This window comes from Macrotis lagotis, chromosome 1 (genome assembly GCF_037893015.1).
Source record: "Macrotis lagotis isolate mMagLag1 chromosome 1, bilby.v1.9.chrom.fasta, whole genome shotgun sequence".
In the NCBI taxonomy this organism is placed as follows: Eukaryota; Metazoa; Chordata; class Mammalia; order Peramelemorphia; family Peramelidae; genus Macrotis; species Macrotis lagotis.
This window is the reverse complement of record NC_133658.1, coordinates 307,586,650-307,599,784: the sequence shown is the minus strand read 5'-3', so window position 1 is coordinate 307,599,784 and position 13,135 is coordinate 307,586,650. Positions and strand designations below refer to the sequence as shown.

The window sequence follows — 13,135 nt, the reverse complement described above, 5'->3', positions numbered from 1 at the left end:
CACTGTGTTCCCAACCTTTTCTGTTAGCTTTCTGATGGCAGGGACTGTGTTGTCCCATTTCCTGTTCCAGGTATTCAGGACTGGGACCACTTCATCCCTGGTAGTGATCCAATGACTGTCTAGTATTTATTTCTAGCCACAGGCATTGCATATCATTTAACCAACAAGAGTTTGTTTGCTTCTTATATGACAGACACTGCCAAGGCTACAAAAATAGAAAAATGCCATATTCTATGCCCTCAAATCAGAAGAATTAATTGAGTACTTGCTGGATATCTATTACTGGGAACTTGTGGAGGTCTTGGGTTGTTCTTCTTGCTCTTGTTTAACCCAGGGAAGTCTTACTGATTTCAAAACAAATTCAAGCCACAAGACAAATGAGACACAGACCTGACAGGTCACCTCACTCATCCCTGGAGCAAGATTACTTGATTTGGTGGTGGGAGGTATGGGAGTTCCTTCTGGACACTCATTTATGGCTTCAGCCAGGGGAGGGCCAGTAGCAGAATGGGTCTCATTTCAGAAATGCATCTCCAAGGGGGAAGGCTGAGGAGGACACCTATGATGAAGAGCTGATGTTGACCATTGAAGGGCTCAGCTTGGCCAGGTGAGTCTTTCCCAACAAGGTGCAAACCCAATAGTTGGGCCACTGGAATCCAATCTGTTTAAAACTGGATCCCAACCTAAATGTACATGTAGTATAGACTTATAGACCAAGAGCTAGAAAAGATCTCAGAGACCTTCCAGTTCAACTCTCTCATTTTGGAGGTGAGAAAACTGAGGCATAGCATGACTTACCCAGAGAAATATAGTTTTTAAGTTCCTGAAGTAGGAATTGAACTCCAATCCTCCTGATTACAAATCCATTATTGTCTACCACACCAAACCGTCTCATTGGGCTGGAGACTTTCTCTCTTCAGTAATTTTAGTGCTGAACTAGTACCCTAAACTCTTGCTTCTAGGGAAGATAGTTCTCATTTTTCAGTTTAGATGATTTCTATGACATATTTTTTTCCTTTGTTTTCTCCCTTTTCTCTCTGTTTTATCTCCATCTTTTGAATCTAAGGATAGATTCTGGCTTACCAGGTACTTGGTGATTCTATTCTAGCTAGGAATAGATAGGCATATATTGAGGGGAGGAGGATGTGCTTGCCTTAGGGAGGAGGGAGGTATAGTATTTTTCTTGGTTTGGGAGTGGTTTTTGACTTGCCTTCCACTTCTCCCATCTTTTGTTTCAAGGTTGAGCTTTAGGTTCTGTTTTAGGTCCTGAGAACACTGAGACCTAAGCTTCTGTCCCTGGTACTGACTTTCTGTGATATTTTGAGACAGAGCAGAATGGGGAAGGGCTGAAATTAACTTTTCCTAGAGTCCTGACCCAAGCACTTGATGAAGTGCTGGGCCTGGAGTCTGGAAGACCTGATTTCAAATTCAGCTTCATATACTTAGTGTGTGATCTTGAGCAAGTCAAGGAACCCCTATTTGCTTCAGTTTCCTCAATTATAAAAAAAATAATAATAGCACCCATCACACAGGATTGTTGCAAGGATCGAATGTTCTAGATAATATTTGTGAAGTGCGTCTGGCATCCAGGAGGCTCTTTATAAGTGCAATCATCATCATCATCACTTACAAAAACATGGTCTTGGAGCAGATTGGTGTCATTTAGGCCAGAAGAAATGAAGCCCGATAACCTAGAGACTGTGGATGGTGTATTTTCTAATTCTCTTTCCTTTGTCTTTACTAATTTTTGGTTTTCACCTTCTACTTATTCCACTCTGAAAGCACAATTCTTGAGCCTGTCATGGGTGTGGCCTTACAGGTTTCAGATTCACACCCACATTGACTATCTGCCAGAAGCCATTAGAGGTTCTCAAGTTGAACCCCTTTATTTTGTGGGGATAGGAAATTGAAATAGACAGGGACAGTGAATTCATAATATCATAGATCTCAAGCTGGAAGGGACCTTAGAGGCCTTGTGTTCCAACCCTCCTATTCACAGATGAAGAAACTGAGGGAGGGAAATGAGCTGCTTAAGGTTATGTAAGGTCAGCTCAATGACACAGTAGACAGAGCAAAAGACCTGGAGTCAGGAAGACTCGAGTTCAGATCTGGGCTCAGACATGTACCACTATGTGACCCTGGGTAAGTAAGTTATTTAATCCTGTTTGCCTCAGTTTTCTCATCTTAAGGAAATGGCAAACCATTCTAGTGTCTCTGCCAAGGAAATTGCAAATAGGAGCACAAAGAGTTGGTCACAACTGAAACCACCGAACAACAGCACAGCAAAGATTATATGAGAATTTAATGGCAAAGTCAAACTAAAACCCATTACTTTTCCTGACACCCCCCCCCCAGTCCTGGGAATTTAACAGTTTAGTATTTAATTAATTAATTGAATTTTTAATTAATATTAATAAATTATAATTTATATAAATTAATATAAATATAAATTAATTTATATAAATAATATTAATAGATTATAATTAATATAAATAAATTATAATTAATATTAATAAAAGTTTAATAGTTGCCTCCCCCAGAACCCAACCCCTAGCCATTTTCTCCTAAGTCTTTTGTGAACTCTTGTGTTCATGCCCACACCTCGTGCCTACACAGACCTTGCTGCTGTGGTAATTCTGAAGACTTTTACACCCTTGGGACATTCTTTGTGGAGAAGGATTTTGAGAAGGAGGTAAGTGGGGAATATGTGAACTTGATTTGACAGGGTCTGCTCTAGTTTAATTTTGTTGAGAGACATCCTGATAATGTATTTCATACTACTAATGTGGCCAGAGTGTCTAAACTTCCACCCTTAGGGAAATTTCTTTAGTTTTACAGACTTCTTCCCTTCTTCTCCTGCCTCATTCCCTTCTTCCCGCCTCAATTCCATCATTATAAGAGGGTACCATACCACCTGATAAGTAATCACTCCTTAAGCAGTGGAAATGGAGCACAAGGCAAATGTGGGAAGTGGAATCGAGGGGTGGGACAGTAGAAAGACTATAGAAATTGGCCATGTTTAGAGATTGTCCATTGTCAAGGGGCAGAGCCTACATCTGGACCTTGTTGAGATCATCAGAAGAAACCTTAGAGATCATCCCTCTTTTTACATATTTAAAAAAAAGTAAGACAAAGAAAGGTTAAGTGACTTCTGTTAGGTTAGTAATACATAGTAAGAGGCAGAATCTGGATTTGAAGTCATGTTCTCTGCAAATTTTGTATCCTTTCATTAATTCTGTACTTTGTCTAAGGATGTTAAGCCTTTAATACATGAAATCCAAAGTCCTATAGCAGTGGCTTGTGGATTATAGCTGTCACTGTTTCAATAATGTCCTTTACATATTAGTAGCTTGCTGTCTTTGATCTTATCAGAATTTTGAATCCTTTACTGCTTGGGTGGGATGGTTCCCTCTGGCTTCTTTCCCCAGGAGTTGATAGGGATGACTTGAATGAGTTACTTCATACAAAGGGATTCCAGCAGGTATCCTTATTTGTCTGCTAATCAATGTTTATTGACTACCTGACCACTCTGTAGGATAACCTGTTGGTCACAGCTGTCTCCTTATCCTTCACCTTCTCTTTCAGTACCGAACCATGCCCATCCCCAGGGTCCGTAATTACTTTGCCTGTGCTGGTCTTGTCTTCTTTTGTCTCTTGCTCATCCAAACCTTAGTGATACCGTAAGTTCGGGTGATTTGAGGGTACTGGGACCATAGAATGGAAAGAACTGGAGATATTAGAAGTCATCAAAGCCAACCCTCTAATTTTATAGAGGAAGAAACTGAGGCTCTGTTAAAGAAAAAGAATTCTAATGAGTGATGGGGCTTGGGCTAGGACTTGAATCTTCTGACTTGCAGGCCATCTTGGACTCATCATTAGACTCTCAGGGGAGGATGGGATATATATATATATATATATATATATATATATATATGGTTTGGGGGGTAGCTGTGAAACTCCATGGGACTCCTCAAAATAAAAACTGAAACCAAGTTATTTGTGGCCCAGTGTTGGCTCTTGACTAAGTTGACATTCCCTCCAGGGCCAGAATTCTCTGGTCATGCCCTAGATAATAAGACTGTGGGTGGGGTAGGATGGTTTATGGACATCACCAGAAGGAAAAATCTTCCATATATTTTGGAGGAATAATGAACATTCTTTTCAAGCCTTATTTCCGACTTGTAAATGCTTCTTGTTGCTTGGGGAGGGGGAGAGACTAGACTGAGAGAACAGAAGGAAGTGACCTTGTCTGTCTCTCACTATCAGCCTCAGGATTCAGGCCATCTTGGATCACGAGTCTGGTCAGTTGCTCTGTGACCCAGCACATGTTCGTGTCTTTGACTTTAGGACTGCAAAAATGGGAATCTCCTTTGGGATTGTGGCCTGTGTGATTCTGCTGACCTTGGGAGCATGTTATGCTGATGATTTCCTGGTGAGTGTCTGAACCTTTCCTGCCAAATTCTTTCTTTGTTTACTCCCTTTGGGTGCTGATGGACTGACTCTGGGTGACACAATCCATCCCTGGTATTGTGGTTGTCCATATGTTGAAGGCTTGTGCTGTTGTACTCTGGGGCCCAGAGGAAAGGGGGGCTCCATTAGGCTGGTCCTGTAGGCTGCTCTCTAGGGTCATGCCTCAGGGAGCACTCCTGTTCTGATCCTTCTCTGCCTTCACAAGGTAGCTATGACCTTCCTTCCCTTCAAAAAGCTTTCTTTTTTTTTAATTTTAGAAAAGTTTTATTTATTTTTAGTTTTACAGTTTTTCCCTGAATCTTGCTTCCCTCCACAGAAGATAGCTTGCTAGTCTTTACATCATTCCCACAGTATGCATTGATCTAAGTTGAATGTGATGAGAGGGGAAATCATATCCTTAAGGAAGAAACATATAGTATGAAATATAGCAGAATTACATAATAAGGCAACATTTTTTTAAAAAAATTAAAGGTAATAGTCTTTGGTCTTTGTTCAAACTTTATAATTCTTTCTCAGGATACAGATGGCATTCTCCATCACAGATACCCCAAAATTGTGCCTGTTTGTTGCCCTGTTGGTATGAGCAAGTCCATCAAGGTTGATCATCACCTGCATGTTGCTGTTAGGGTGTACAGTGTTCTTCTGGTTCTGCTCATCTTGCTCAGCATCAGTTCATGCAAATCCTTCCAGGTTTCCCTGAATTCCCATCACTCCTGGGTTCTAATAGAACAATAGTGTTCCATCACATACATATACCACAGTTTGTTAAGCCATTCCCCAATTGATGAACATTCCCTCAGTTTCCATTTCTTTGCCACCACAAACAGAGCTACTATGAACATTTTTGTACAGGTGATGTTTTTACCCTTTTTCATAATCTCTTCAGGGTATAGACCCAGTGGTGGTGTTGCTGGATCAACAAGTATGCACATTTTCATTCCCCTTTGGGCATAATTCCAAATTGATCTCAAGAAAGGTTGGATGAGTTTACAGCTCTACCAACAATGTATTAATGTTCCAGATTTCCCACATCCCTTCCAACAATGGTCATTGTTCTTTCTGGTCATACTGGCCAATCTGAGAAGTGTGAGGTGGTACCTCAGAGATATTTTAATTTTCATTGCTCTAATAATTAGTGATTTAGAGCAATTTTTCATATGATTATGGATTGCTTTGATTTCCTCATCTGTAAATTGTCTTTATATATCCTTTAACCATTGTCTGTTGGGAAATGGAAGAAGCTTTCTTTAACTCCACTCCACTCAGTTTGCATAGCTGGACTTGGAGTCAGGAAGTCCTAAGTTCAAATTTCTCTCTGTACTTAATAGCTGTGTTGACCATGGGCCAAGTCTTTCATTTTCTCTGTGCCTCAGTTTCTTTATCTGCAAAATGTAGGGGGTGGACTTGACCTCTGAGGTCTCTTCCAGCTCCAAGTCGATGATTCTTTACATAGCATGTCTTTTCTGTATATCCTTTCTTTTAGCCTAGTGTCTGGCATACAGTAAGAGCTTAATAAATGCATGTTGTACTGATTCTTCAAAAAGACTAAAACCAGGGTGGAATGCTCTAGACCATCTTATCATCCCAAGGGCTCCCTGAGTGGAGGGTTTTCTCACCATCCCTGAGGGAGATTCCCTGAGGGCAGAAACCCCTTCCCTGTCTTGCTCCCAGTCTCTTACCTAATCCTGGCTTCTCTGCTAACCTCCTGCCATTTTGGGTGTTCCATGTTGCTGACTTCACGGTGTCTCTCCCTCTACTTCTGTCACAGAGGTGCTGCCCTGATCAATCATACCTGCGGACCCTCAGGACCATCTCTGAGAAGGTGGAGACAGAGCCACTGTTGAGACTGTCCTTGGCTGTCCTGACCATTGGTGGCCTACTGACTGTGGCCATTGTCAATCTGGTAGGTCTTGTTTGTTTTGTCCATCTGTGGAGGCATCTCCACACTGGCTAGTGCCTGACCAAAGCTTCCCCTCCCAGGGACAGAAAGGTCTCTGTGGCTTTCCCAGGAAAACAGGTGAAGGATCTGCTTTTGGCCAGATGACCCTAAATCCACAAGCCGAGGTCTGCTTCTCTAGAGGATCTGCTACCTCACTTGGGCAGTGGCTGAGGATTCCAGAGGCTTAGGCTGCTTCCATTCCTCAGGGAAGGGTCAACAAGGGCAGGAACAGATCCCTTGCCTTCGGGACACACTCTCTTGGCAGGGGTATGCTGGAGTCAGTTCAAACTGGCTCCTGAGAACCCATTGTTAAATTTTCACCTACAAGTACACCTATAAATCAGGGCTTGATTTATTGTGTTGATTTTCTAGACTTAGGAGAGTGATGGGGGAAAATGTTAATAATACCTGTGTCCTGTGTACATTTCTTTATGCTCTTTACTCTAACAGTTGTTAATCAGTTGTTAAACCTCCCCCAAGTCATCTCTGTTATTGTATCTAATAGGAACATATTCTTAGACCCACAGAATGTCAAAACAGAAAGTAGAATGTCAGAGCTTCAGAATATGGATGTTGGACACCAACTCATCAAATCTCATTATTTTTTAAAAAATAAATTTTTCCAGCTTCATGTAAAGATAGTTTTCAACAATCCTTTTTTTAGTAAAGTTTTAAGTTCCACATTTTTCTCCCTCCTTCCCCCCTCCCTTCCTTCCTCTCCCCTCTCCCCTAGACAGAATAATCTAATATACAACCTCATTAGTTTGAAGAGGAAGCTGAGCCCCAGAGAGGGGTAGTGACTTGTTCTAGGTGATATAGTAAAAAAAAATGGGAAGCACCAGGCTAGACTAAGGTCTCTTGAGTGTACAATCCAGAAAGGGTCTTGGCACTATATCCGTCTGATTTTAAGTTCACAGTGAGAACTGAGGGAGGAGCAAAAATGGGTTAGGATCTTCATAATCCTGATCTCTGTGGTATGAGCATGAACTTTAAGTACCAGTGTAAGGTCCTGCAAGTGATTCTATCCCAATTCATTATTGTCTTCCACAGTTACTGACACCAACTAAGCAACTGTGTGAAAACCACACTGAGTTGAGTCATCAGAACAGCACCAACGGCCAGTGTCCTGTCCTTCCGGTGAGCAGGGATTGGGTCATGGACCTTGAATGGGGTTCTGGATCCCATCTGCTTCTTCCAACTGAACACCCCCGGCTCAGTCTTCTGGCTCCTCCGACTAGCTTTTAGGACGTTTGTCAAAGTACAATCAGCTCTCACTCATAGGACAAGAGCAGAGCATACAGACATGGATAATTAAAAGCAGTATTGATAATAGTAAAATTGATAAATAATTCCTAGGCCATAAAACATCAGAGTTGGAAGGAATCTTCGAGAGAATGTAGATCAGCCTAGTCATTTTATAAAGGAGGAAATGAAGGCTTGAGAGAGGAATTGTTTTATCTTTGGTTACATAGCTACTGGTTGACACAACCAGGGTTAGTCATATAGAATTTACTTCCCTTTCACAGCCAGACTTCTAGAAAAAGCTGACTAGATTCATTGCTTACATTTCCTCACTTACTATTTGCTTCTCCACCCCTTGCAATTTTATCTGAAGCTGCTATCTAATCTCCAGGATGACGGATCTTTTCTCTAGGTCCAGTAGGCAGCTAGATGATAGTGTAGGACCTGGAGTCCTACATTTGAATTCATGTCTGACCTCAGACACTAGCGGTGGGCTACTGTGCTGGGGGAGTCACTAACTGTTGTCTGCCTCAGTTTTCTCAGCTGTAAAGCAGGAATATAATAGCACCTACTTTGCAAGAATCCAATGAGATCTCTGTAAAGCCTTTAGCAGAGTGACTGATATCCAGTTGGCATTTAATAAAGGCTTATTCTCTTCCCCTACCCTTTTCACCATCAATGCTCTTCTTGAGTTCTCTTTATTGAGCATCACTCCTCCCAGATAATCTCCTTGGCTGGCTTTCATGTTTGAATTTCCTCTCCTGCCTTTGTGATCATTCCATCATCTCCCACCTCCTGGGCTGGGGTAGATAACCCCCAAGGTTCTGTCCTAGGTAGTCTTCTGGCCACTCTTTGTACATTTTCGTTAGGTAATCTCACCTGCATCCAAGGATATCATTTCTTTTCAGGTGACTTCCAAACCAACATCAACAGTCCTAACTTCTCTTGTAACCTGAAGTCTCTTGATAACTGTCTCAAGGACACCTCTTATAAGCATCTCAAACTCAGTGGGTTTCAGCTAGAATTCATTATGTTTTCTTGCTAAACGTATTCTTTCTTCAAATTTCCCTATTTCTTTTGGGTTTCCATCCTTCTGAGGTGGTGCTGTGGATAGAGCACTGAACCTTCTAGATGAGAAGATCCTGAGTTCAAATCTGACCTCTTACACATATTAGCTGTGTGATCCTGGGCAAATCACTTAACTCATTTGCCTCAATTTCCTCATCTGTAAAATGAGTTGTGTAGGAAGTGGCAAATCACTACAGTAACTTAGCCAAGAAAACCTCACATGGGGTCACTAGGAATCAGACATAAGTGAATAACACCAGCCACTATCCTGCCAGTCTCTCAGTTTCATAAGCTTAGAGCAGAGCTAGAACTATACAGAATAATCAGGTTGGGGCCCCAGATGGGAACAGCTTTAGGACACAATTCTTGCACCAGTGCCGGGGGGTGGGAAGGGAATGCTTCCCATCCTGTGGCCCCTTTTAGCATCTGTCATCTGTCTAAGCCATTCCCTCTCCTAGCCCTGAATTTCTACTCTTATGTTCCGCCCACCTTATGCCCTCATTTGAAATGAACTGCCAGGCCTGGGTAGGGTGTACCAAGTGTTAGAATAGGCTTGGCTATGAGGGGTCAGCAGCCCATAATTAACTCCTGCATTCACTCTCCTCCTCTGTTCTGAATTTCTACTGTGTCCTCTTAGAACCTTTCTCTGATGTGGGGCAGTGGAAAGAGCTCAGATTTTGGTCAGAAGTCCTGAGTTTGAATTCATTTGACCTCTCAGGCCCTTCTCTTCCTCAGGTGTACAATGAGTGGGTTGGACTAGACATCCTCCAGGGACTACATTTGCTATCTAGATAATCAAAGATGGCTAGACATTGGGATTGACTCTAATAAGTGTGGGGGGAAGGAAGCTTGTCCCAAGGAGAGTCCTGAGGGTATTGGATTTGAGAACTTCCCTATGTTGCTGGCCTGACCCTGAGCCTTCCTTTGCCTGTCTAGTACTATGCCTACAGCTGTATCCTGGCCTTCATCGCCTGCTCCATGTTTCTCCGGATGAGCCTGGAGCTGAAGGTGGTGATGCTGACAGCCTCTGTCATCGTCTATCTCATCATCTTCAACACTGACTCGGTTCTGAATTGGAGAGAATTCCCAGACAAAGATGGGGACAGGTTCAGTAACTCCACTCTGTACAACAGGTAACATTCACACCTAAGCTCATTCAGGTTTGGAAAAAATTCCCTTCCTTGACTTCTCTTGCTCTTTGTATGGGCAGATCTAAGACCTGAGGGTGACCTTTATTTGGGATGATTTTATTTTCAATGTGTACCCCAATCTTTTAAAATTCTTTTTTAAGGAAATTTTCATTTTTAAAATTATAACCTATATTTGGGGATAGCTTAAATTTGGACCTGTAGTGATTAATAGCAAAAATTGTTATTCTTAAATTTGGATAACAGTTTCTGCTTTTAAAAGCAGTCTGATTTGATTGTGAAATTCTAAAAGGTGGCAGGGGGCATTTTCCTCATTTTTATGAATGAGGAAACTGAGATTCAAGAGGATATGGAATTTTCCTAAATTTATTCAAATAACAAAGTTTAAAACTTTAAGAGGCCATCTTAAGATCCATCATCTTAGTTTAAAGAAAAGTCATTTGGGGGTGGCTGGGTGGTGCAGTGGATAGAGCACCAGCCCTAGAGTCAGGAGTATCTGGGTTCAAATCTGGTCTCAGACACTTAATAATTACCTAGCTGTGTGGCCTTGGGCAAGCCACTGAACCCCGTTGCCTTGCAAAATCCTAAAAAAAATAAATAAATAAAAATAAAGAAGAGTCATTTGGAGACCAGAGAGTGGCCAATGTTTGTAGAACTGAAACTTTGATCCAGAACTGATTCTAATGCTGCCCTCCCCCACCCCACCCCCAGAGGAAGGATGGATTTCTTGATTTCCCCATCTAGCACTGGGAGTGGAGGGTTTTGAGTTTCCTCCTGAGGTTTGGTGGAGTTCTAGACTTTCCAGAGTCCTTCATGATCCTCCTCCTGCCCTTCGGTGGGGCTGCAAGCCCCCCTCCCCCCCTTAGTCCCAACAGATTTTTAAGGAGTGGAGGTGCTGCTATTCCTGCTTCTGGCATGGATCAGGGAAGGCATCTTGGTGGCCACCACTAGGCCTTCCAGGTCCTCTGATGGGCTCCTGCTCTCTAGGTAAATCTGTTCTTGGGAAAACACTACTTGTGTCTTTCATCCTAGGGGTCTCCATCAATTGAGATTCGCTGGAACTGGCTCTCTAGCTCTTGGGAGGGGGCCTTGCCCCTAAGGGCTAAAGCTCAGGGACAGGCTGAATATGTGTGGGTCTGGGGTTGTAGAATTTGAAATCAAATGAATATCTACATCTAAGCTTGTGTGTCTGAGTAGTGGAAAGAATATGGGAGTTGGAGGAGTTGAGAAACTTGGGTTTAAATCTCAACTCTGTTATTTCTTGGGTGACCTTGGGCCAGTCATGATCCTGAGTCATTTTTCTCCATCTGTAAAATGGGAAGAACGTTTGTGCTGCCTACTTCATGGAATTATTGAGAGGAAAGGGCTTTGTGTTCTTTAAAGTGATAGATGAATGTGATAAATAGGAATTTTATCTGTTGTTCCATTTGGCTGTGTGTCTCTACCCCTGGTGGTGAGAATCTCTGAATATTTATGAAACATTTCAGAACATTTCTGTGGAGACACACACACACACACACACACACACACACACACACACACACACACACACACACTCTCATACCTCTTGAGTTCAAATTCAGCATCAGACCCTAGTTGCAAATCACTTAACTACTTTGTCCCTCTGTTTTCTTAACTGTAAAATGTTATGTGGATCATGTGAGATAATATTTGTTTCCTTCCTGTATCCAGTGGCTTATCATCACGATTCATGCAAGATCTGAAAACAATGATCAATTTCTATCTGATCCTGTTTTATTTTACTCTTATCCTGCTGTCAAAACAGGTATGGTTTGCAAAACCCCAGGAGGCATCAGTGTCCCTTATCCTGTCCTTCCACCTCCCTCCCTCCCCTCAGAAATGAGGTGTTTCCTAAGATTTGGAATGTAAAAGGGGAGACCCTAGTGCGTCTGGGTAGGGGATGTTGCAGGACAGCCACTTGTTGGTGACAAAGTACCTGCATTTTTGACCTCTGGATATATATGTCTTCTGGGGTAGCTATATTCTTTTAAACATTTGGAAAGGATATTCTTGGCTCATAGCTCCTTCTCTCTCACCCTTTTTCTGTCCCAATTTTTATGTGAATATGATTGTCTATGGTCTTTGTCCCTTATAAGAAGGGTGGGAATATCTTTTGGGGAAGGGAAGATTCCTTGAGGAATGTGTCTTCTCAGACTGGGGATTCTGTCTGAGCAAGGACTGATGCTTCTCAGCTTGATCAAAGTGGGGGCTCCCCAGTTCCCTGAGGGAAGAGCTGTCTTTGCTCCCTGCTTCCCTGTGACCACTGGGGTGGAACACAGTGAACAGAAATGTGATATTTCCTGGGCCCTTTTGCAGATTGATTATTACTGCCGCCTGGACTATCTGTGGAAGAACAAGTTTAAGAAAGAACAGGAAGAATTTGAAACCATGAAGAATGTGAATCATCTACTGCTGGAGAATGTCCTCCCAACCCATGTGGCAGAGCACTTCATTGGGGACAAGCTCACAGAGGTGTGTGCCAAGGCTAGGGAGAGGCTGGCATTAGTCACCCTGGTGACAAATTACAAATTCATTGTTGGGTGTTTTCTGATTTGGGCTCTGACTCCGATGGGACCCAAGCTTCAGGAGCAGACTGGAGCCTCCTGCCCACCCAGACCCCACTTCTATCAATCAGAGGAGCCTTTTTGCCTTGTGTGAAGGAAACTTATGGCCCTGTCTTCCTTCCTGAGCTACCCTGACTCTGGAGAGGTTGTGAGGTGGAGGGAGAGCTGACCACTGCAGTGTCCTCAAAGGGCTGCACTCGGGTGTCCTGGGTTCTAGTTATGAGCAGGTTTGACATGAGAGAGCTGGGGAGTCAACGTGGTATCTCCCTGGTATAAGGTGCCATTCCAGGGAAGGAGGCTCCCTCAACCTGTGCAGGGAGTAACCTTCCCTGAAACTCAGAAAGAACTGCATGGAGCTCTGGGAGGCTAAGTAATCTGCCCAAGATCACCTGACTGGTGAGAGTCAGAAACAGAACTGCCTTCAAGGCTTGTTCTTTATTCACCTCACCACAAAGACAGGAAACTAAAAGCTCTCCTTTCAGAACATGGGTACTTAGAGGGAAAAAACTGCCATCACCACATCATTATCATTTTTAGTAAGAATAACTATATTTCTTCAGTATCATAAGAGTTACAAAATACTTTCCTTGCAAGAAAGGAGGAAGGCAAGAAGGAAAGAAGGAAGGAAGGAAGGGAGGGAGGGAAGAAGGAAGGAAGGAAGGAAAAAAGAAAAAGAAATCTTG

General features: G+C 42.6%; 1 protein-coding gene across 11 annotated transcripts in view; it reads left to right on the top strand.

Annotated features, from left to right (window-relative positions):
* ADCY7 (adenylate cyclase 7) overlaps positions 1–13,135 on the top strand; it is a 134,469-nt gene that overhangs the window by 109,554 nt on the left and 11,780 nt on the right. For all 11 annotated transcript variants that reach the window (XM_074211366.1, XM_074211362.1, XM_074211360.1 and 8 more), the window contains 9 exons: positions 524–607; positions 2,617–2,692; positions 3,586–3,680; positions 4,348–4,432; positions 6,239–6,373; positions 7,460–7,546; positions 9,656–9,852; positions 11,560–11,653; positions 12,205–12,360. In XM_074211366.1, coding sequence (XP_074067467.1) covers positions 524–607; positions 2,617–2,692; positions 3,586–3,680; positions 4,348–4,432; positions 6,239–6,373; positions 7,460–7,546; positions 9,656–9,852; positions 11,560–11,653; positions 12,205–12,360 — 1,009 coding nt within the window. The remainder of the gene's footprint in view (positions 1–523; positions 608–2,616; positions 2,693–3,585; positions 3,681–4,347; positions 4,433–6,238; positions 6,374–7,459; positions 7,547–9,655; positions 9,853–11,559; positions 11,654–12,204; positions 12,361–13,135) is intronic.